We start from the raw sequence: 25,616 nt of genomic DNA, 5'->3' as shown, positions 1-25,616 counted from the left end.
TGTTGACTTTTATAGGGCCTTGTTGGGTCCGCAAGAGATTCTTTCCGATGCTGTTCTCTCTGCTCAAACATATATTTGTGACCTGGTTAGTAATCAGGTCAAACCAGAATGGGTGGATTTAATGGAGGCCAATATTTATGAAGATGAAGTGGAAGAAGTGCTGTCTCACTTGCCTCGAAGGAAAAGTCCAAGCTGGGATGGGCTTCCTAATGAGCTGTTTTCAGCCCATGTGCAACTGCTTAAGGACCCATTAACTCGCTTGTGTTAGGAGGTGTGGAACTTTGGTATGATGCCTTCAGATTGGAAGATTGCTTTCATTAGGTTATTGCCCAAGGTTCCCTCTCCGACCTCTTTGAAACAATGGAGACCCATTTCAGTTATGGGATCGTTATATAAAATCGTCTCCAAAATTATTGCCAACAGATTGTAGAAAGTATTTCCGCACCTCATTCATCCATGTCAATACGGTTTCATTAAAGGTCGGAATATAATGCACAACATTTTGAATGTTCGGCAGGGAATTGATTATGCCAAAGCTTCTAGCTAGCAGGTGGTTATGCTTTAGCTGGATATTGAGAAGGCATTTGACCATGTTAGTTGGTCATTTTTGTGGCAATTAATGTCTACAATGGGTTTTGGGCCCGGTATGATTTCTCTAGTTGATACCATCAGTCAGGGTGCTGTGGCTCGTATTGCTCTTAATGGAGGGATTACGGAGGAAATTGCCTCATCTCGATCTCTTCGGCAAGGCTATCCTCTCAGCCCTTTGCTGTTTGCTTTGGTAACTCACCTGGTGCTCTCATTATTGGATAAGTTGGTAGCTCAAGGTGAGATAGTTGGCTTATCTCTTCCCAGTGGTGATCAGCTTGTGGGCCAATCTTTGGCAGATGATTCTTTTATGTTCCTTAAGGCGGATCGTATTAATGTCAATCGGGCAATGGTGGCCTGGAATCTTTTTGCTTTGGCATCGGGTTTTCACATTAATACTCAGAAATCCACCCTTTTCTCGTGTATGGATAATGATTTGCAGGCCTTGGGATGGAATGGAATTGTGATCCCAAGGGGCAATATAACCAGACACTTGGGATATTCTATTGGTGTGGAGGTTGCTCCCCGTGCCTTGCTGGATTGGATGGCCTCTCGAATATCCTAAAGGCAATATATAGAACTTTGCAAGATATAGGTAATCATCCACTTTCAAGGCTTAGCCCAAAAGTCCCATGACGACGTGAAATTATTATATTATGGATGTACACTTTTTAGCGTGACAATTATATGCACACAAGCACTAATGATTTTTTTTTGGCTAATTTATAAAATCCTAGAATTATTATTTTATTGACATATATCTTGATTAGATTAGGATTGATATTTTAGTCCTTATTTTTAGGAAATATAGTTCACTTTGGAGAAAAGAATAGAAAAAGATGAGCCATATAAGAAAGAGAAATATGTGGGCCTATTTTTGGGATGTCTTTTCTATTTTGAGCACCAATAGAATACAACTAAATAAATACATGCATGGGGGATGTGCTCACCTATGCATGGGGCGTAGATTGTATCATGACAAGTTTATGTATTGGAAATCTCAGAGTTGGCCTCTACATGTTAGACCAAAAGTGGCTTAATGCATTACGATCAATATGATTTCTTTCTTTCTGCCATTGCTTCCTTGAACTAAGAAGTTTCTTTTGGATTTGGTTCAGCCTATCAGATTTATGCTGTGGAAAAAGAAAGGCAATCGTTTGGGGCAGGTATGGATCTCTTGGCAGCATGTGACTACTCCGAAAAGGATGGGGGATGCAGCTATGTTGGATGTTAATTTGCATATGGCCGCTTTGAGGCTATTCCTTTTGTAGAGTCTATGTATTCGGTGTCATCCTTGGCCAGATATTGCCAAATTCTTCATAGAAAAGACTGGCATCTCTCATGGTAGTAGTGTTATTCATGCTTCTTGGTGGCATGCGCTTAATTCTATGAGGCCTATAAAGGTCTCCCAGTCTTTTTTCCTTTTTCATTTGATTGCTTCCTGGCAGGATGTAACCAGCCTTCCTTCTGTGGATGGGTGGTAAATCCTTGATTACAATCGATTGGCCCCAAAATTGGCGCCCCTTTCGGTATTTCTTTAGCTTTATTGAAGAAGAAGTTGATTTACAATGGGATTCTCCCGATCCCCTTTGCAATCCAAACTCCCCTTATTGTCCAAAGTGACCAACAAGTCTTCAATCTGATTTGCCCCTTGATTCGGGCACTTAATAGGCCTTCACCCACTTCATAGACGATGGAAATGCCCCAAACTCAATGGCTGGCTAGTCCTCCACCTGAATTTAGCTGAAATTCACCTTTAGCCCTGAAAAATCCAAGTCTTGCAGCTTCCAATTTTTGGCACGCTTCTCGAGGCTGTTGTTAAACCCTAATTTCTGCTGTAAATTAGAGTTTGTTGCAGAGAAATTTGCAGTTTCTCAGCCTCCAAGGGTCCAAATGTTGAGATCTTTGGAGTAAGGCTCTGAAATGTCTAGGAGATGAGAGAGAAAGATGTAGAGAGAAAATTCAGGGTTTTGTCGCGAAGAATGACTGAAATTCAGTCAAATGTAGCTGTTGCCTTGCCACAATAGCTTGTAGATGCAAAGAACTGAGAAAATCAGTCATTTACTATTGTGCCTTGTCTCAACAGCCTGTAGATGCTGTCACCTGCTGTGGATTGGTCTTCTCCTGCCCTTGGCTACCTCAGAAGGTCCTCCAATGGTTGTTTATCAGACCAGCAACATCTCTTCCCTCTCTCTTGCAGACTGAATCCACTAAAAATGCCTCTCTTCAGCCTCTAAGGACGTTTTCCATGTTGCATGGGCATTTTTGACGAGTGGCAGCCTTCCCAAATGGTTTTTCTTGCATTAGCCATAATTAAATATTAATTTTCAGTCTTTAAATGCTGAAAATTAATCTAATAATTATTTTGGAGCCCTGAAAAATAAACTGACTGGCCAATAATTAAATTGGCTAGGGAACTTCCATTCCCGAGTGTCTCTGTGCCATCTTTGACCATCAGATTGGCGTTAGGTACCATTAAACGCCACTTCTCTAGTGTCACTAAACAATTGACACTTATGGCTAAATGAATGACCTAGACTAATAATTGACACCAGATATCTCTAAGTGCCTGTGCAACATAACTTATAGCAACTTTTGCCTTTGACATCCCATCACTTTCTCGGGTCTTGGGTTTGAAAATTTTACTTTAACCCTAGTTGCACCTCACATGTGCAACATTTACTTAATCATGTTATTAAAAATTAATCCACATGTTAAGTGAGGTTTCAAAAATACACGTCCTCATGACACAGGAGATGCTTCGTTTTACAGTTTGACATTCTCCAGATATTCGTAAGGAGGAAAATTCGCTGCAAGGAGAAATAATGGCTTTCTCAAGGTTGTTGGATTGGCCACAAAAAGATCTATAGTGAGACAAGTTTAATCGGATGGCTAGGTTAGGGTTGAAGACAATCTGTGATGGTGTTATTCCTAGGCAGTCTCGTGGAGGCTGCTCATTGGGGGTCTTCCAATGCGCGAAGTGCTCCGTGCCCGAAAGATCTTTGCAGGTCGTTGTGTTTTCTATACTACATGTAATGAGACATTGCTTCACCTCTATCTCTTGCCCTGTTGTGCGACAGATCTGGAATTTCATTTCCTGTGTGTGGTCCTCGGTGACTCAGCACCGCATACTAGTTCGTTTGTGGATTATGGGAAATATGTCCTCTATGCCCTCTCTGCATTCAGATTGTTCCTGCCTATTCCATTTCCTTAGATGGACAGCCCTGTGGCATATATGGCATACTCGCAATGCCTTTATTTTTGATTCAGCATCGGGCATCCATGGGCATGTGGCCCGTGTGTGTGGATTGGTGTTATGGCAAATCTCTTCTATGATGTCAGAAGCTGACTTGGTTCTTCCGAATATTGTTACTCCCTCCCTGGATGGCGATTGTTTGCTCTACTCCCGCTGTTCCTTCTGTGTGATTTATCAGTACTGGTCATGTAGTAGGTGGTTCTGGTTGTTCTGAGAGCCTGTAGGCCTCATGTAAATTTTAGACAGAGAGAGAGTGAGAGAGACAGAGTATGCTGATCTGATGGTCTGATGTAATAGAAAGTAAGAGATACAGAGTGAATGTTGACCTGATGGTCTGATGTAAATATTTACTACTTAACTAAATTATTTTCACGAAAAAAAAAAGAGAGAGAGAGTAAAAGTATAAACATGGTGAGTAGTATAAAGCCTACCAGTAGACGTGAGTGTTTGCATAAATCCTTGAGCTTGCTGTCATTGAATCAATATGCAATGCGTAGTCTCATTCAATGTTCCCATGATGATTTTCCATGTTCCTTGTCATCTTTTGCAGAGTCAATTAGTCACGTATTATTTGCATTTTGAGTTGGCAACCTGTTATTAAGGTGTCTTATTTCTATTTTTCATACCTTCTTCTTGCAGATTGATGCTATACCCAATGGATATTTGCCACCAGGATTTGATGCATCTTCATGCTGCAGTGTGTGAGTTTGAGATTGTATTGTCTTCTACTTCTTTAAGTTTTATGGCTATAGCTTGGATCTACAAGAGGAATTTGGATCTATTTACATCATCCTTTGATGCAGTGTGCAGTACTTTTCATAAACAATTCTCTAAGCTTTGTGCCTATGAATTGAAATCTGGTGGTTAATGGTGTTTGATGTTGCAGATATGTTGGAAATATTCATCTCAACGTGACTGAAAAATTACTTGCAGAGGTTTTTGCAACTGTTGGTCTTATCAAAAGCTGCAAATTGATAAAAAAGGAGAAGGTGTCTGTGCAACTCCATGCATTGTCCATTTCTAGCATTTTGTACTCCATGAAAAAGTTTTTATTTGCTTGCAACATATATTAAACAGCTATTCATAACAAGTTAATGTGAATACATTAGTTAGCTGGTAAAAAATTTATCAAACAAGGAAAGGCAAGACATTCTGGAAGACCCAAGAGATAAAAGCTTGAGTTGGCTAGTAACTTTACATATCTAATGGCAAACATGGATGACCATTTTAGTCCTCTTTCAGCCTTGCAATCCAGCAGCAACTAGAACTCTTGATGTGTAAGTTTGCAAGGGCTAAATCAACTCAGGTGGAGTAATAGAGAAAGAGAGATTTGGTCAGTATAGGTACAAGGCACAAGGCTAGGGTGGGAAGGGACTTCCCCTCTTTGTCACATGAAACTTATTCCTTTGGTCTCTTTGTACAAGATGCTAGGCTATTACATGCCACAATTTCCAACCAATGCAAACATAAAAATCAGAATCATGCGATTAAAAAATGCTCTTGCATTGAATCCCGGTCAGCCTTGCTGCTATGGAAAATTGACCTTGACAATCACTTCGAACCACATTGCCTCCTATACAGTTACACAGGCGGCCCTATACCTTGCTAAAAAAAGAGCAATGGTGGGTTGCTGCTTATTACTTCATCAATAGCCCCAACATTAAAGAATAAAGAATGAACATAGATCTCTACAAACTATCTCCTCAATCATATTGCTTCATCAATAGCCCCAACATTAAAGAATAAAGAATGAACATAGATCTCTACAAACTATCTCCTCAATCATAGATCCATCATGTGCCATGGGCAAGGCTCAAAGCTGATACATTTTGTCATCATATGTTTCATCCATAAAATCAACCCTCTAGAAATCTCTAAAGTAGCATCCCTATATTCTTCCATGTGCTGGACATTTCCTATATTTAAGAGGTTGCAATCCACTCGCATCAAGTGGGAACCTCTATTGGCCAATGGCATGGTAATAGGTACTAAATTCTAGTCATGTGTGAAGATAAGATTGCCAAACACTTGCACCTCAAGGATCAAGCAAAAGAGAAATAGCTCAAGGATGTCTAAACACACATAATATTGCTGAATACTAAATATAGTTTAAGAAGCTTGTAAAATAGACATTCATCAATGTCTCTCATATACTTGCTTGTAAATTTCCCTTTGTGACGTCCTAGTTGCATCCTTGTAAAGAAGGCCAGTAAAGAGCCATGTGAAGTAGGAACTATATCTGCATATTACAGTTCATGGTTTTCATATTTGATGGTGTTCCACTAATCTAGTCTAACTTTAGTATGTACAAGTCGGACTAAAGAGTATTGAATGTATGTCCCATGCTATATACAATGGGAAAAATTTTACACATTATTTAAGGCATAATTTAAATCCTACACCCTTTAATTTTAATGTTGCAACTTAAGATAAGATAGTTTAAGATATAATTATGCAAATTTTAATGTCGAAACTTAAAACAAAACATTAGAAAGTTCAAATGTTTAGAGCCAAGTTTCAAGTTTTAAGCATAAGTGTGATTTGCAAAATAGAGTTGAAAAAGAGCCATAGTTTACGGACAATAGTGTGTAGAAAAAGGAGATCCAAGAGACAAGAGTAAGGATGACAGAACCAAGAATTTAGAGGCTACAATCTGTATGCTAATCTCACTCTTATAGCTAGAAGAAGCATCATTAGAATAGAGGATGCATTGGGTGCCTCACCAAAATCACCACCATTGAGAACATTGCCCTCATCATCATATACAAGATTTGTAATCTCTATAGTAGAGGTAGAGATGGATACATCCTCATGGATGTTAGCACAAGGTTGTTGAGCTAAAAACGCATTACAAACTGATTAGCTCTTTAAAACAGCCCCTAAACATGTAGGTCACCGAAAGTTTCAGTAAATGATGTGCAGCCTTGGAGAGTTTTTGTGTCCCATAAGCAAAAGCATGATTTGGAAGGATCCTTTTGGATCTATAAATAGACATGCTGCCTACCATTCAGCCTATCCTTGTTTTTGCAGATTTTCAGCCATTAGTGTTCATCAATGGTTGTTCAGCCCATGCATCTGCTGCCATGTCATCATCAGCCTGACCACTGCTGCTTGGCAACTGCTTCCATCTCTAATGGCAACATCTTCTCTTGCCCCAGTCAGTTTGCATTAACAGTCTACAATTGCTGCTCTAGTGATCAGCTCTTTGCACAACATTAGATGGTTGGTGTTTTAACAGTGCAGGCCCCATTCTCAGTTGTCACCTGTTTTTAGCCTGTGTTTAGCAGCTGGTCAGGTCACTCGGCATTAGCAGTCTCTCCTCTTGCTGTTTGTTTGACCATCCTTAGCCTTGGGCAATTATTTTTCAGCTTGCTCGGGTGGTACACAGTACACTATTGCATTTGCCAATTTCTAGCCTCCAGATTGCTGCATTTTGATGACCAGCCTACTATCCTTCCACATTTGACACTCTCAATGCCAACTGGTGGTTATAGCAATCGGGATTTGTCTCCCGTGGATGTGACACTCCGACTACATGCATTGCTTTGCCTTTGAGCATTCTGTACACTCTTTCCTTCTTTTATAACATTGATTCATTCACTTCAAAGTTCTCTTTCTTCCTTGTTTAAGTTTGTGCTTTTATGTTTTGCATTTAGAGTTTTTGTGTTATTGTTTGAGTTATTGTGTTTTAGTTGTTTTTGTACATTCTATGCATTCTCATTGCAAAGCCTAGCTTATCTTTATAGAGGGTGTGCTTCAAAAGGTGGACCCATGCCTTGTGTAGCATCTGACAACCCAATTGTGTATTGTGGATGTTGATGCTGCATCCCAAGTAGCACAAAATGATACTCCCATCCATGATTCAATTGAGAATGGTTGTGCAAGATATGGCGTCTCTCCTCTAGCTCCATGTAGAGGTCTTAGAAAATTTAGTTCTCCAAATCATGCATCTTTAGACAAACGATGACCACTCAAATAAAATAATGGCTGAGCCAAGGAGGACTCCCTCTTCCAACAAGTGCAAAGCCAAATAAGTGTACCTTTGGTTGCTGTAGTTGGTTATTTCTTGGAGGAAGTTGCCATGTAAGCTCTCATCTATTGTCTTTAGAAGGTAGACATCTTAGTCAAAGATAAGAGTCACATCCATGAAGAGAAGTAAATGAATTATTAATGTTTGGGAAAGGCCAAAATGACCAATGGGACTGTAAGTTATAACCATTTGTAAAATGATACAGCTGTTTGAGAAATAGAGAGTAAATGAAATGACATCTAAATGTAGATAGTGAATCCTAGTTGGTATTGTCATAGGTGACAAAAGTATCAGTTGTTGAGACACTAGATCAAAATAAAAATAGATGAAGTGTGTCTAGGAAGGCCATGAAAGTACGAATCATCTCAAGGAATCCCTCATTGATCATTGGTGTCAAAAGATGACGTAACAGCGACACAGTAGGGTTTGCGGGGAGGAATACGGAGTTAACTCGACAAACATGGAGAAGAGAAGAGAAGAGAGAAGAAGCTCTGATGAATGGAATGACGAAGATTTGAATCATGGAGTGAATGTGATACAAGGGAACAAGGGTGCCGTAGCACAAGGAAGATGATGAAGACAGCCATGAACCACGAACCGCAATGTTCTTGTGAAGAGGTGTGAGGGTTGTGGAGAGGTTGAAGAGGAGATGACGGATTCAATGAATCAATTGTGAGGAATGAAGGAGAGAGTGGCCTATAAATAGGCATAGTCAGTTTAGGATGGCGTCCCTTTTTGGGACTGCAAACCCTAAATGCACAACGCAGAAACGCAAAAACGCAAATTGCGTGTGAAGGGTGAAGAGTTTCTCAACACCCCCTCTCAGGCCCAAAAAGGGGAACAAGAGGAGTGAGGTGGAGATGGAATGCTATATGCCGAAGAATGCTCATGCAGTAGGTGCCACTTGGATAGTGTCCCTCGTGGGGAAATTTTTCACTTGTCCAAGCGCCCTAGTACAAAGATGATGAAATCATGCAAAGCATAGGAAGAATGTCGGACTTTGTGTGGTGCTAAGAACCATAAGCATATACCCGTACTCGATCTCCGGAGTTGGCTCCATGTTGTCCAAGTGACCAAGGCAAGAAAAAGAGGAGGAAGAAGATGTAGTGGATCTCTAAGATCCAAGATTTCCACCTGAAAGGTAACCTGCAGTAAAGAACAATAGATAGAGTGAACTGGAGAACCCGAAACTCAACCTCGAGAGAGAAGCCACTAGCTTCTTGCATCCATGTGGGAAGGAATACGGATTAGTCCCCCATATGTATATAAATACATATAAGCATGTGACAAAAGGGGTCCATGCTTGTAAGCTTTTGTGCAAGATCCAAATGACTCCATGATGTGGATATTGACTTGTGTGCTAGGGTGAGGTGTCCTCTAATGATGGTGATAGATTCCAAATCTTAGTGATGCAGACGGGGCCCATGTGTAGTTGGAGGCTAGTCCTTTGAAAAATCTATGCACTTACTCAACTCCTAGATGTAATCCATTTCCATCTTCACTAAGATAACCATCCCTTTTACCCTTTACATTGACATGCCTCCTAAGAACTTGTTCCTCCCATTTGCTAGAGTTATCATAATCGAGAAGCAATGTAGCATACCTAGTGCTTGAAGAGTAAACCGGCTTTTGGCAATTGTCACAAGTGCAGCACCAATGTTGCACATCTCGATGTAGACTAGGCCACACAAAACAGGCTTGGAGAATCTTCCTACTGGTTATTTCTTGAGCAAAATATCCGCCACAAACCCCTTCATGGTAGCTCTTAATCACATCTATAATCTCCTTTGCTGTTGGCACCCTTCTAAGCACTGCATCCTTTCCTTTGCAATACAACACATCATTTATCAAGCGGTATTTAGTGGCCTTAGTAGCTAGCCACCTTTTCTCACTTTTACTCATATGTGTAGGTGCCTCACCTTGCTCAAGAAAATAAAGCACATCTTGTAGTTAAAACTTACCCTGAAACAAGGGAAGCTTTACTGTAATGATGCCCACCATTACCTCTTGCAAATTTTCAGCTGCTAGAGCATCTACGTCGCCATTTGTGCGCCTTGGCACAAAATAGATTTGGGCTTTCTGTAGCTTTCTCATGAGAGTTTTAGCTTCCCTCATTTTCACTGCTAACTTATCATTTTTACAAGCCCAGATTCCTTTCATTTGCTTAACAATTAGCATAGAATCACCAAAAACATTAAGTTGAGTGATACCATGTGAGAGACACCATCTCAAACCTAAAAGCAAGGCTTGATATTCTGCCTTATTGTTAGAATGGACATCCTCCAAGCTGATATTTTCTCCATAAAGTTTGTCACCTTCGGGACTGAACACCACTATTCCTGCTGCCGCTCTGTCTTTAATACGCTGGTAGGCCCCATCGAAGTAGCGAGCATGGGCATTCTCCACCCGTGGCGGCTCCTCAAGAGGATGTGTCTCCTCTTTTACCTTTCCCTTCTCCTTTTCTTTCTTTTGATGGCATCTATGGGTCAACAAATCAGCTAGGCAAGCTTGAGTAGAATCCTCCACCTTGAAGGTGTAGTCAAACTCTTGGAGTTGTATCACCCACTTAGCGATTCTAGCTGAAACATCCATGTGCTGTAAGGCATAGGGAAAATGCTCTTCTGTCGTGATCGCTGTGAATGGCCTAGGGAGAAGATAAGGACGAAACTTTCTTATAGCAAACATTAGAGACAAAACCATCACCTCGACCATCTTGTACCCTCGTTCTGATGCTGTCATTACTCTACTAGAAAAATAAACCAGTCTCATTAGTCCAGTTTTAGCATCCTTTTGTATTAGTGCTGCCCCTAGAGCATCTTCCCCAAAACTCGGATTGACAAAAAACTCCTGATTCCAACAAGGCTGTAAAATTATAAGAAGGGTGCTAAGAGCCTTCTTCACCTCGTAAAAGCACCTTTCGCTTTCGTCACTCCACAGGAGCTCCTCATAGTGGGTTAGGTGTTGCAGTGGAAATATTAATTGGGAGAGGAGATGAATGAACCGCCCCATATATCGCACCTTCTGAATGAAAGAGGTTAGTTGCTTCACAGAAGATGGTGATGGCACTGCCAATAGGGCCTTGACTTTGTTTGGATCTGCTTCAATGCCCCTCTCACTTACGACATGCCCTAACAAAGTTACACTGCTTTCGCCAATGCGACACTTCTCATGGTTTAATTGCCTCCCCATTTGTGCAAGGCAGTTGAAAGCTTCATCCACCTTTCCTAGATGTAAAGCCTTAGAACTATAAATATAAAAGTCATCAATAAAGACCCTAATGGATTTTCCAAAATATGGCTGGAAGACATAATTCATGACTCGCTGGAAGGTAGCTGGGGCATTTGTTAATCCAAATGGCATTACTTTGTAAGCAAAACAACCCCAAGGTGTAATGAAGGTGGTCTTCTGTTGATCCTTCTCAGCTATTCGGATTTGGAAATAACCTGAATACCCATCACAAACAGTGTATCTCTCATGCCCGGCCACCTCGTTGAGTATTTCATCCTGAAAGAGAAGAGGAAAGTGATCTCTCTTAGTTGCAGCATTTAGCGGCTTGTAATCCACACAAATCCTCCATTTTCCATTCTTCTTGGGTATCACCACCATAGGTGAAATCCATTCTGAGTCGCCTATTGGATAGATGAAGCTTGCCTTTAAAAGTCGTTGCACCTTAGTGAGTAGAGCGTTTTGTTGAACTACTCCCAATCGTCGTAGTCGCTGCACCACTGGCGTGCTCCCTCTTTTAGATTAATGTGATGTTGTACTGCTGTCACACTTGTCATGCGTTCATAATCAGAAATAAAAAGTGCAGAGTGTTTTATCACCACTTCCATGTAGGCTGCCTTCTTCTCAACTGATAGATCCTTAGCCAACATTTTTTCTAACCCCTCCTTCTCGACCTTTGGAAGCTGCTCTGGAATTGCACTCCTAGAAGGCCCTTTTAATGTAATCCCCATCACTTCTAGAGAGCTTTCTTCCTCCTCATTAGAAGACTCTCCCTCTGTCCTAGATGACCAACCCTCACTGGAACTCCATTCGTCAGCGGTGGTCTCTAACACAAGATCCTTCTGTCGGCTCTCCTTCATGTTGTAGATAGTGCTCTTCCATTTTTTATGCAGCGCCTTTTGTGGCCTTAGCTCTAAAGCCCCTATCTCCCAATCTTGTCTGGCTTTCATTCCCATTAGCCATGGTCGCCCAAGAATGAGCGGATAGCCGTCCCCTTTCACTGGCATCACATACATGTCAAGCTCCAATTGCACTCCACACACCTTTACCTTGACTTTTTTTATAACTCCCAAACAATTTACTACTACATTGTTAGCCATTTTGGCCCCAAATTTAGTAGTTTCATTTACCTCTAATCCCAAACGATGCATCAACTTTTCCGTCATGACACAAATCTCTGCACCTCCATCCACATATGTCTTTGACACTCTCTGCCCATTGATTTCGGCTTCCACTAGAGGCACAATATCTTTCATCTTTCTAGCCTGGATTGCATTCACATGTCTATTCTTCATGGGTCTAATGCTTACCATCTTTGACCATTGTCGCCGCACTGTTGGAGATAGATGTAGTAATTGGGGCCATGAAATTTTTGGCCCTTGATTCCTCACATCAGCAAGCAAATCATAAGCTCTAGTACCTTTACCCAGGGAAAAATCATCTGGCTCAATGTGTCGGCGTGAGCGAGACCTCCTCTTTTTACTGTTGCGTGTCTTTGCAGCCATTGATGACTCTGCTTTCTCTTCCATATTTTCAACCTCCTTTGGTGGTGTAGGCTCCATTCTCTCAATTCTCCGGGCTTTCTTCACCGGCATTGCTTCAACCTCTACTACTTTGGCCTTCCCTTTGACATCACTCTCATCTAAACTAATTATCCTAACATCATGATTCTCTAACAGTTGGACAGGCAAGGGCGGCACCTCTGCAAGTGGTCGAGGATGTTGGAGAACTTGAACCGGTGGTGGAGGCCCTGGATTCGGTGGAACAAACCTTTCCCTAGGTGGTGTCACTTGTTGTCCTCTCCTTCTTGGTTGGAACCCATTTCCTGGAAAACGCCTAGGATAAGGGCAAAAGTACATACCATGGCCAGTCTCCCCACAATTATAGTAAACATACTCTCTTTCTTGTCTCCTTGGACCTCGATTGCCTTCATTTATGAGGAGAGGGGGTCGTACTCCTTGCACCAAATTTAACGAAAGGCTTTCAAGTTGATTAGTAATGCGTTGTAGGAGCTCTTGCTGTGGTATCTCCGGTTTAGGTGGGGCCTCTGCTATTTCTCTAGGCCTCGGCATGGTTGGTAAAACCTGCATGGGCTCAACTCCCCCCTTCAACTGGGCTTGATACTTCAATTTTCTATCTTTCTCCCTCGCATAAGTGACTGATTTTTCATAGGATGTGGGAAACTTTCCTTTGACCTTATCCCTTAGTAGAGGATGGAGTCCGGCTAGAAAACAATCTTTCTTAAGGCAATCAGGTACTCTTTCTCCCTCGGCCAAAGAGGCTGTCCATTTATCCCACAATTTTATAAACATGCCTTCATATGCTTGGTACTCCCCTGGTAAGGTTTGACGAAGATCTAAGAGTTGTCTCCAAATATCTTCAGGTGACTCTGTATCTTGGTACTTGTGCATGAATGCGGTCTTGAGATCCTCCCAATTACCCCTTGTAGCCTCCGGGAGAGCTTGATACCACACTCGAGCATCACCCTTTAAAACTAAGGAGAAGGCCCGTACTTTGGTTGCTTCATCATCCCGGCCTGTGACTAGGAAGGCCATTTCTAAGTCATACAAAAAGTCTAGAGCTTTCTCCCCTTTGTGCCCAAAAAAACTTGGAAATGCCATGTTGTCTTAGTAGAGTATGAAGATGAAAATGTCTAGACTTAAGTTGTATTTTATAAGGGGAAGGATGAATGGGTTCACAGATGCATTGATTTCAGCAAGACGTCTAGGCCCCAGTATGCTTCTAATAATGCCTTGGAATCTAAGCTTTGTGCTAGCTACAATATCCACAGTTTGCATAGCAAGTGGACGGATAGGTCCATACAACTCGTTCTGATTCATGAGAAACTATTATAATAGGATAAAGACATGTACATTGAAGCATGCATTGTAGTCTAGCATTGGGAAGATTATAGGTTCTGGTGATACAAGAATCTCCCTTAATCTTTCAGCCCCAAAGTACATGACAAGGCGCTGCTGGAAGAAAATCTTCCTACTGATGCATACATTAACTCGGATGTTTTGTACAGAGTGGAATGTGTAGAAATTCGGGCCATTATTATTATTCATGAGTGGAGACTACTTAAGGGAGTAGAGGGAATGCACTTTCTTGAATTATGAAGGATTTTTCCCAGAGTGTTTCTTTTTGGAACCCATCAACTTTGCTATATGGAGAATTTGCTCACCAGTGATTGTTATTGCCTTGGTGTGTCCATCCTGTTAGCAGAGTATTTGTCAGCTCATGTGTGAGTCTGAGCTTGATCTGGGCTGGGCATTTTTATTAGGTATTTTAGGTATTTTTCTGGTGTGGCATTTTATGCCATTGGGGCATTTTATGCACAAGTCGGCCAGCTTTAATGCTGTCCGACCAGCATTATTGCTCCCCACTTTTTCAGCCTATTTATACTCAGTGGCTCCTCAGTCAGTCACTTCATCTTCACCATCTGCAGACTCTGTGGAGAGAGGAGCCAGTGCCAGTGCCCACGCAGCCAGTGACTCACTGTTGTATGCGACTGTCTCGTGTTCAGATATATGGATTCCATTTCCCGTGCATACATCTGAGTTCTCATCTGTATCGTGTTCTTTTCTTTTCTCTTTTTGTCTTGTGTTTCAGTAGTTTATTTCAGCACATGTTTATGCTTCCACCGCTGCTCCTCTTCTGACATGGTATCAGTTTTCAGGATTTGTGTTTCTGCTGTGTTTTCTTGCTGATTTTAGGACTGTTTAGTACCCCTGCTGATCTGACGATTGCTGTGGCAGACAGGCGACCTGTTTTGGGGCTGTTTTCAGCCTGCGTTTTTTGCAGTTTTGCCATCGCCTGCTGCCTCCGCACCCTCTGCTGCCTACGCACCCTCTGCTGCCTGCGTTTTTCATCTGCAGCTGCTGGCGACAGTTTTCTACCTGTTTTTCTCCAGTTTACAGCCTGCGTTTTGCTGATTCAGCATCTCTCGTGGCTGGGTGACTGTTACTTCAAGCCGTTTTCTCTGTTTTTGGCAGTTTTTGACTGATTTTTTGACTTTCTGCAGCAGATTTTTTCTTCTATTGATCAGATTTTGGGTTATATTGCATGTGAACTCTCATTTTCTGTAGTCTGTGCTTGTGTTTTGGCTGTGTTTCGTCTCTAAATTCCATCTCTTCTCTACTTCTCTTCTTATCCTCTCCATATGGCTCCTCCGTGCACTTCCACTGATGATACGTTACATGGACCTAATTATTTACATGGAGTGCTGTCATCGTTTGTGGAGCTATTGATCGACCTCTCCGTCATTTTCCTCTTCCTGAAGACTTTGATAAGAACAACCATGATGCATCCTTGAGATTACAGGGGCGGCTTCTGGCACATTATGGAGGTGAGGCTTATATAGCTTCAGAGAGGGGTGATGGGAAGAAGAAGTCGAAGGCCCAGTGTTACCACTGTGGCAAGAAGGGACATTTGCGGAAGGACTGCAAGAAGTTAGCGGCTTCCAGGAAGAAGGAGCAGAAGGCGAAGCGGGATGCTGACTCTACCGATGAGTCCTCTCCTTCATCAGACTCCGATTCCGATCCTCCGACCAAGGTGAAGTCCAAGGCGCGGAAGGGATCCTCTTCTTTGGATCGCGGGAAGGGCTTGGTGGCCCCTTCCTCGGCTGCTTTCTAGTGGTGGTGATGAGGTCATCCCTCACGATTCTCTTGTGCCAGAGAGGGAGTGTGAGCGGGTGTTCAGATGGGGCAGCTGGGCCTCATCTATATTTTTATACAGGTGCACAGGTTCCAGAGAGGGACGTCCTTGACGCATCGACTTCAGTCTGGCGGAATCAAATTCTGGAGATGGGATTGACATCCAGGTTCATGATGAGCTGGTTATCTAACAGAGAGCGGGGGGCTTTCGTCTGGAGCTCACATGAGGGGACACTTTGGCGGTCTGGCCAAAGGCGGGGAATCCATGGTCACCTATGTTCAGGGGCATTTTTGATAGGATGGTCTTGTATGTTATTGCGAGACATTGATGATGGACACAGAGACATGCTATGATCTTCTCTATTTTCAGGTGTTTGGTACAATCGACATCGACATCAGGTTCTCTCCGAGGCACCTTGGTGGTGGCTTGATCACCCACTGCTTGGGTATCCATGGTTCTACTTGGTGGTTCTATGTTGTATAGTTTCTGATCCCTTTTCATTGTACTATTGTATTGTATCAGATCACCCATGATCTGAGAGAGGGTGTTAGCAGAGTATTTGTCAGCTCATGTGTGAGTTTGAGCTTGATCTGGGCTGGGCATTTTTATTAGGTATTTTAGGTATTTTTCTGGTGTGGCATTTTATGCCATTGGGGCATTTTATGCACAAGTCGGCCAGCTTTAATGCTGTCCGACCAGCATTATTGCTCCCCACTTTTTCAGCCTATTTATACTCAGTGGCTCCTCCTCAGTCAGTCACTTCATTTCACCATCTGCAGACTCTGTGGAGAGAGGAGCCAGTGCCAGTGCCCACGCAGCCAGTGACTCACTGTTGTATGCGACTGTCTCGTGTTCAGATATATGGATTCCATTTTCCGTGCATACATCTGAGTTCTCATCTGTATCGTGTTCTTTTCTTTTCTCTTTTTGTCTTGTGTTTCAGTAGTTTATTCCAGCACATGTTTATGCTTCCACCGCTGCTCCACTTCTGACACATCCTCGGTGACATATATTTCATAAGGTGTAATGGCCACCTTTTCAACCACACCCAATCTTCGAGCTAACAACAGTTGAAGGTGGTCTCCATACTTTGCACTTCTACAAAACTCCACACCGTTCATGCATAGTTGTCCTGCTTTGATGTGGATTAGGCCAGAGAGAGAGAGAGATTTGATGATTTGGAGACGAGGACCTCTCGGAAGGGCCTTCACTTTGTTTGCAAAACACTCACCACAATTATGAGAACCTAGCAATTGATGGCAACATAATTTTTTTCCGTTGTGAGATAATGAAATTTCTAAAGTGAACACCTTTTACCCGCATGCGTGCCGTCATTCGATAGGCATATTTTCTTTCTTGAGCTTCTTTAGGAGACAATTCTGGGAGTCGTGGACTTCGATCATCTTCAAAAATAGTTGGTGAAGGCGTTGAGGAAGAGCCACTTGGGGAACTTGTTGTAGAGGATGCACCACCATGTGTTGTATCATTCCACATAAGGAGGTAGAGAATTGTGGCTGAGAATGTCCTCAGCGGGGGCACCAAAAATGAGGGCTGAAACGATGAATGGGTTTCCTCTTACCCATCCAACCTCCAGTCCTCACTAAGAGAACTAAAGAGGGGCACCACCTAGCCAAAGGGAGGATGGGCTAGGACATCCCTTTTCTCAAAGAGAATCAAGAGAACCAAGACACAAATTTACAAGAGAGAATATATGTACTAGACACCATATTGGAATATAAGAGAGAGAGATGAGAGGAGAGGGAGAGAAGGGGAGAAGAGGTAGAGGAAGCTTGCCATTATGCTACATGGAATGAGAAGATGAGAAGAGAGGGAGATAATAGAAGAAGAGGTAGAGGAAGCTTGCCATTATGCTACATAATAAAAGAACTCACTCATAGCTTACCTCAAAGAGATGAGGATATTCTAGAGTGCTCTCATGGACTTGTCATTGTCATTCCTCCCCCCTTCTTCATTCTCCATGGGCTCTTTATATAGCCTCCATGAGGGATTAGATTAAGCTAATCTTCTTGATTAACATAATCCTAGATGATGTATGGCATCTTTGAAAATATGGAGAATAGTGGATGAGACAAGTCCCCACCTTGGTCATCATGCAAGAAGCCAAGGGTAGTGGTAGACAAAATAGAGAAATGGAGCTAGATTACAAGAGGTGGGTGTCCAAAGCACATTATTATAATATATTTACAAGAAGGATAGAGTGGAAAGTTGATGTGGTGAAAGAGAGAAGAAAATTGCATGTAGCCAGCAGTCTGCGCCTTTGTAACTTCAAATCCGTGAGGAATTTGAAAAAAGTTTCTTCTGCAACTTTGTAGACCAGGTCGAAACCGATCGGACATCGCGAGAATTTTCTTGAAATTCTCTTTTTCTTGGGAGTTCTTGAGATTATAAAAAACGGCTTCTAAAAGCTGCTTTGACTTTAGTCCCCCATATGTATATAAATACATATAAGCATGTGACAAAAGGGGTCCATGCTTGTAAGCTTTTGTGCAAGATCCAAATGACACCATGATGTGGATATTGACTTGTGTGCTAGGGTGAGGTGTCCTCTAATGATGGTGATAGATTTCAAATCTTAGTGATGCAGACGGGGCCCATGTGTAGTTGGAGGCTAGTCCTTTGAAAAATCTATGCACTCACTCAACTCCTAGATGTAATCCATTTCCATCTTCACTAAGATAACCATCCCTTTTACCCTTTACATTGACATGCTTCCTAAGAACTTGTTTCCTCCATTTGCTAGAGTTATCATAATCGAGAAGCAATGTAGCATACCTAGTGCTTGAAGAGTAAACCCAAAGTGATATGGTAAGCTCTTGATAGGGGCTTTGGCCAAATTTTGTGGTAATAATCCGGGTTGTAAAAAACCCGGATCAGGTGGCTACCAATTTATAGAAAATTAGGGTTCTAGATCCTCTTCCACTTAACTCTCTTGATCCGCTCGCTGTTTTAGGGTTTTGGCTAAAATAAGCCTAAAATAAGTATATTTGGGGTTGTTTAAGTGTCTTAGAGCAATTCTTAGCACAACACCCTCTCTTAGGTCCAAAATAGGGCGAGAAAAGTAGGCCAGTTTAAATTTTGATTTATCCCAGGGCGTCCCACCCCAAAGCAGCCAGGCATTGGACAAAGGGTGCACATCGGCTGTCCAGTGGCCTACCAAGACTATAGAGGCGATGGTTATCTTACCAAGGGAGCCCAAGTGATCACCCCGGAGAGGCCAAGGCATCAGACCAAGGGTGCTCGGCGGCTGCGCAAGGGTCTACCAAGTCCTACAAAGGCGGATGGAATCAATGGATTGTTTTTTAAAAAAAAATGTTTTGAAAATACATAACTAATATAGGGGTAGCAGTCGATTAAGTGACAGGTAGGAAAAGATAAAGAGAGTTTTAAACCCAAGTCAGGCACAAAACTAGCAAGCCTAAGGATGATAAAAGTGAGTGTATGTGCCAATCATATGGTGAATATGTGGAGAGGCAAAAAAAACAGTGGGCATAGTAAGACAAGCAAAACAAGTAAGCAAGCAAGGGTAGGGAAACTGCTGTTAGGAGAACTGCCATATGTTATGCTACGAATATGGTGGATCCTAGAGTCGACCACTCCAAAAGACCGAAAAGGGATAAATGCGCACAGATACATGTTTGCATGAACAGAATGCCAATGCATGGGGTAATGCAAAGGGAGATGCAAGATGTCATGCTCATGCAATATGCTAGGATAGTGTCCTCGCAGGGGAATTGTTCACTTGTCCAAGTTTCCTTTTAGAATCATGTCATCCTGACAGTGCAGATGAAGTTACAAATGCCCATAATACAATACAAAAGAATAAGTGAATGTAATGTCTAAAACCTGTAAGGATCATCACTGTCACAATCAAGAGTAGAAACCATCCGCTCTCAAACTGGAAGGGAAAGCAAGAGCGAAGTATACTCTCCCCGTCAAGCTGAAGAAGTAGGGGAGAGTGTACCCAAGCCGATCCTGGGTAGCAGGTACTGAAGAACCGGCTGGTTGATCGCTTTGGTCAAGATATCTGCAAAATTATCTGATGAAGGCACAAACTCTAGGCGAATAGTGCCTAGCTCAACCTGCTCTCTGGAAAAGTGGAAGTGGACTTCCACATGCCGTGTCCGTAGTGTGATGAGCAGATTGCTCGCAAGGGCAATGGCACTCTGGTTGTCGTAGTAGACAACTGTGGGAGAGTCACATGGAAAATGAAGTGCCACCAGTAAACTCCTCAGATAGATGGCCTCGGTGGTGCCATCGAAAGAGAGCCCGGTACTTAGCCTCGGCCGTCGAAGCCGCCACTATCTCTTGCTTACGGTTGGACTAAGAAATGGGAGCCGTGCCCAAGGTAAAGAGGTAGCCGCCATGGGAACGCCTGGTGTCAGGATCTCCTGCCCAAACAGAATCAGTGTATCCCTGCAAACATAAACCAGAACCATATGTCAAGCCATAAGAAAAAGTACACCGCAAATAACGCAACATACGAAGACATACAATCCAATGTGACATCCTAGGTGCTGTGAAATACTGACTGAGTAAGCTAAATCTGGCCTAGTGTGAATTAACTAAAGAAGTTTTCTTACAACAAAACGATAGGCGTATGCATCAAAGGGCTGTCCTGGGATATCCTTCGACAAGTGGACATTAGGATCAAGAGGTGTGGCAACTGGCCGTCTCAGATCCGAAGTGGTAAGCTTATCTATCTTGTTATCAGGCGTGTGTGTGTACGCACGACACCCGAAGACTCCGAAATGGAAAATAACGGGCCAGAGCCAAAAAATGCCTCGTATGAGGTCTTCTGAGGAAGAGTCGCAGGTGGGCACCGGTTGAGGATATACACCTAAGTGTTAACAGTCTCGACCCGAAGGCGCTAAAGAAGCTCTGTTGCGAACAGCATAGAGCGTGCCATTTCCATGATTGTGCAGTTTCTACGCTCTACGACTCCATTGTGAGAGGGGGAGTTGGTAGAGGTGAGTTGGTGAGAAATGTCATGCTTTTGTAGAAACTCGAAAAACTCGTAGGAGATAAACTCACCACCGCTATCACTCATGTATTCCACACGACGACCAGTTTGGTTATTAACCAGTAGTACCCAAGCATAAAAATATGTGAAAGCATTTGACTTATGCTTGAGGAAGTACACCCACATGTATTGAGAATGATCATCCACTATCAAAAAGAAGTACAGCGCGCCGTTCAAAGTGGCAGTGGATGTTGGCTTGCAAAGATCAACGTGAATCAATCTAAGAGGCTCCTGAGCTCTGTGTATAGACTGCTGAGGAAATGGGATACGGTGCTGCTTCCCGAGCTGACAGGCTTTATAGACATCTCGAGCTAGCTTCAGATGTGGAAGGCTCTCAACCAGCTCACGGCGTGACAACTCATAAAGTGAGTTATAACCAAGATGCCCTAAGCAAAAATGCCAAAGACGCTCAATGTGCATAGACTCCCAAGATGTAGCTAAGGCTTGGAAGCTATGGAACACGGAGCCCTCAGCAGTCGGCTTGGTGAGAAAGTGAGTCATGTGGTATGGGCCATTAGGCTATGCCTCACCGCGAGCAATTACTAAACCAGTGTGAGAGTCAAGGAGCTCGACTGTGGTCGCTGTAAAGAAAACAGCTCGCCCCAACTAGCAAAGCTACTGAACAGATAACAAGTTCACCCCAAGCTGAGGAACATGATATACATTGTCCAGCAAAGCCAGATCCGGACCCTTGTCAGTGGCAAAACTGACGCAACCGTGAGCCTGAATCTTGATCGAGGAGTTGTTTCCTACACGGACCCGCCCGGCTGCAGGGGCATGGGTATGGAAAATGTCCTCTATAGGAGTCATGTGATGTGTAGCTCCATTGTTCACAATTCAAACTGGAGCTGAAGTGCTCGCCTGTGACGAGTGGGTCTCTGCAGTAACCTCGTCGGGAGGCAACTCACAGATGTGGACGAGACTCGCATCGGATGTCTCTATGGAGACGATGTGGGCCTCTGCAGACCGGTCAGACAAGCCCTCTGGAGTTGAGAACGTTGTCGACTGAGATGGCTGTGCGGTGGTAGTGTGAGTCTGACCTTTAAACTGCCCCTTGCCATCACCTTGTCTCCCCTACTGGGGGTTGCCCCCGACTGAGGGGCGGGGGTTTGAGACTTAGGTTTTGGTGTTGTGTCTCGTGCCTTTGATTGACACTCGTCATCAAAATGGCCAGCCTTTTGAAAATGTTGACAATACCTATTCTTTTAGGTACATTCTGTCACCCTGGTTTAAGTTGTGACTGGGAATTTCCTTGAGAATCCCCATATTGATTTAGCTTTTGAGTTTGAGTTTGATTTTGAGTGGAGGTTTGGTTTGGTTTGCCCTTCCCTTGTTGCCCTTTCTGAGAATGAGCAAGATGAGCCCTCTTTGAAAAGGAATTCGTATGAAACTGATCGAACAACCATGCGTAACGGAGTTGACACTCAAATTCATAGAATGTAGGCATGGTAGGCTTTGAAACTATTCCTTCCACAAAATTGAAGTTTTTCTTAGGGAGTTTATTGAGGAACAATGTGACCTGATCGTTAGAGGACTTGGGAGCCCCCGTAGTGGAGAATTCAGCGAGGAGGCACCGCCAACTTGACTTCCAAGTCATCCTGGTCAGTGATTTTGAAAAGCTGAAGCTCATGGTCAAGATTAATACGACGGGTCCTATCCTGAGTCGCATAGCAGTCAGTCAAGTGTGCCCATCGCTCTGACGCTAAGTCAAAATGCTGAAGCTGAGAATGAAACTCAGGTAATAAGCCCTGCATCAGCTTGACAATAGCGAAGGCATTCCTAGCCTTCCATGAGCCGACGACCTCGTATGGAACAAATGTGGGATCGGGTTGGGGTTTCAACCCCTGCACAAGATCCCATAGGTTCTGTGAGTTAAGGACATGTCTCATTAAATTCGACCAAGTAGTAAAGTTTGACCCGTTAAAACGAGTCTTATCATTAAATGCATTCTTGGCAGAAGATGAGCTAGAACCATGAGGTGTCGGGTAGGTGGTGTAAGATGATGTTGGGAAAGATGATGGAGGTGGGTGTGTCTGATAAGAGAAAGAGAGAGGGGGAAGAGGTGGGTAGGCAATGAAGGAATCGATTAGGCACGGAGATAGAGATAGACAGACCTTGTGCTCAGTGAGAGAGACAGAGAGAGTGTGAGTAAGCAGAGTAGAGAGTGAACACGTTTTCGGTACAGTGACGAGTATACCACTTTAGGTTTTAGATAGATATATGTGTGAAAGTACAATGTGCTAAGGGTATGTTCACACCCGTGCACATATAAAAGGCACGATGGTCCTTTATTTCCAACAACCTCCCACCTCAAGGCAATGTGCCTTGAGAGGAGAAAAGAATCAGCTAAGTCTAAGTATGTACAAAGCTGAAATAAATATATCTATCCAGCTCCCATGATCTGTCGGCAATGAGCAAACTGCTCTGTTGGAAGACCCTTCGTGAGAAGGTCTGCAGGGTTATCATCTGTATGCACTTTGACAAGCTTAATGCTCTTGTTGTCAAGTACATCTCTATTGAAGTGATACTTCACCTGTATGTGCTTTGTCTTTGCATGAAAGATAGGATTCCGTTCTAGCATGATAGCACTCTGACTATCACAATGGAGAACATGTAACTCTGTGATGCCAAGCTCTCCCACCAGACGTGAAAGCCATAAAGCCTCCTTGCATGCCTCAGTGGCAGCTACATACTCTACCTGTGTAGTAGACAATGCAACATACTTTTGTAGCCTGGAGATCCAAGAGACCGCTCCTCCTGTGAAAGTAAACACATACCCAGAAGTGGACTTCCTGTAGTCCGCATTACCAGCATAGTTTGCATCTGTAAAGCCAACAATAGATGCCTTCTGCTTTCCAAAGCAGATGCACAACTCCTTTGTGTGCCTTTGAGGTATCTCATAATACCTTTCACTGCATCCCAGTGCTTCTTGCCAGGGGTTGCCATGTATCTGCTAACCACTCCCACTGCAAAAGCAATGTCAGGACGTGTAGCAACCATAGCATACATCAGACTGCCAACAGTTGAAGCATATGGTATCTTGGCCATTTCAGCCTTCTCATCATCAGATGTAGGGCTGTCCTCTGCATTGAGTTTCACATATGGAGGCAATGGAACCCCAATTATTTTCCCTCCCTCTATATTGAAACATTGCAAAACTTTGGAGATATACTTCTGGCGAGATAGATAGAGTAAACCTTTAGATCTATCTTTGAGTATTCGCATACCAAGAATGTGATTTGCATCACCCAGATCTTTCATGTCAAAGCTGCCATGAAGACTTTGCTTCAATGAATCCAAGGCATGAGTATCCCTACCAGCAATCAGCATGTCATCAACATACAAAACCAAGATAATCAGGCTGCCATCTGTTGCCTTCTTGGTGTACAGGCAGTGATCCAGTTGACTTCTATGAAAGCCTTGGGACTACATGAATGTATCAGACTTATGATACCATTCTCTTGGTGCTTGTTTCAGCCCATACAAACTCCTTTTGAGTTTACATACCATTTGTTCTTTCCCTTGTTCAACAAACCCTTCAGGCTGCTGCATATATATGTCTTCATGCAAATCACCATGTAAAAACGCAGTCTTTACATCCATCTGTATGAGCTCCATATCCTCAACTGCAACCAAGCCCAAAATGGTTCTCAATGTAGTCATCTTGACTACAGGAGAGAAAATCTCATCAGAATCAATTTCATGCTCTTGCTTGTACCCTTTTGCAACCAATCTTGCTTCTACTTTGGTGAGGAACCAGAAGTGACCTTCATTTTATAAACCCATTTGCATGGAAGGGTTTTTTGCCCTTTAGGCAGCTGCACCAAGTCCCAAGTGCCATTTTTGTCAAGAGATTCCATTTCTGACAGCATGGCTTTATACAATTTCTTGCTGTCATGTCTGTCCATTGCTTCCTTGAAGCAAGATGGTTCACCACAGTCTGTCAACATGACATACTCAACCATATTAATTGCACCAGGAACAAATCTGTCAGGTTGTCTAGTAGCCCTAGACGATCTCCTAACCCAATGGTCATTGTTTGCTGGCTGTTCCTGCAAATTTCCATTTTTAGCATGTTGTCCTGGCATTTCAGCCTGCAAATCAGCATTAACAGCTTGCTGTCCTGGCTGTTCCTACACATGTAATGGCTCATTTTCATGGGCAATAGCTGGCTGATCATTTCCAGCATCATTTTCTGCATTTACAGGTTCATTTAGAGCAAGTATTTGTTGCTGCTGTACAACGGGCACATTTTGCTGTCCAAAAGGTATTTCTTCCCGGAATACAACTCTACGGACCTCGTTAGTCTTTTCAGGTTGTTTGTGCATGCGATCTTCCCGGAAGATAGCGTCATTGCTGCATACTATTTTCCTTTTCTTGGGATCCCACAATTTATACCCCATTTCACCCTCGTCACCATATCCTAGGAAAATGCATTTACAGGACTTTGGCTCAAGTTTGTTGCGTTTTTCTTTACGAATGTGCACAAAAGCCTCGCAGCCAAACACTTTTAGATGAGCATATGAAGGTGGCTTGCCCGACCACACTTCTTGGGGAACTCCCCCCCCCAAAGACCTGTTTGGTGATCGATTAATCAAGTGAACGGTTGTCATAACAGCCTCTGCCCAAAAACCATGGGGTAATGCAGCATGAGACAGCATTGTACAGACCTTATCTTATATGGTCCGATTCATACGCTCTGCAACTCCATTTTGGGGTGGATTATGAGGGGCTGTGAGCTCCCTCTTTATCCCTGTGCTGTTACAAAATGCTTGGAAGGCTTTGGACTTATATTCCCCACCATTGTCAGTGCAAAGCCA

General features: G+C 43.0%; 1 protein-coding gene across 3 annotated transcripts in view; it reads left to right on the top strand.

Annotated features, from left to right (window-relative positions):
* Positions 1-25,616, top strand: part of LOC148024375 (oligouridylate-binding protein 1-like) — a 141,955-nt gene that overhangs the window by 24,308 nt on the left and 92,031 nt on the right. For all 3 annotated transcript variants that reach the window (XM_087694007.1, XM_087694006.1, XM_087694008.1), the window contains exons 2-3: positions 4,484-4,545; positions 4,731-4,833. In XM_087694007.1, the coding sequence (XP_087550133.1) occupies positions 4,484-4,545; positions 4,731-4,833 (165 nt within the window). The remainder of the gene's footprint in view (positions 1-4,483; positions 4,546-4,730; positions 4,834-25,616) is intronic.

The sequence above is a fragment of the Lygodium microphyllum genome, chromosome 15 (genome assembly GCF_053477565.2).
Source record: "Lygodium microphyllum isolate KBCC chromosome 15, Lygodium_microphyllum_v1.1.10, whole genome shotgun sequence".
Taxonomy (NCBI): Eukaryota; Viridiplantae; Streptophyta; class Polypodiopsida; order Schizaeales; family Lygodiaceae; genus Lygodium; species Lygodium microphyllum.
This window is presented reverse-complemented; position numbering and strand designations above follow the sequence as displayed.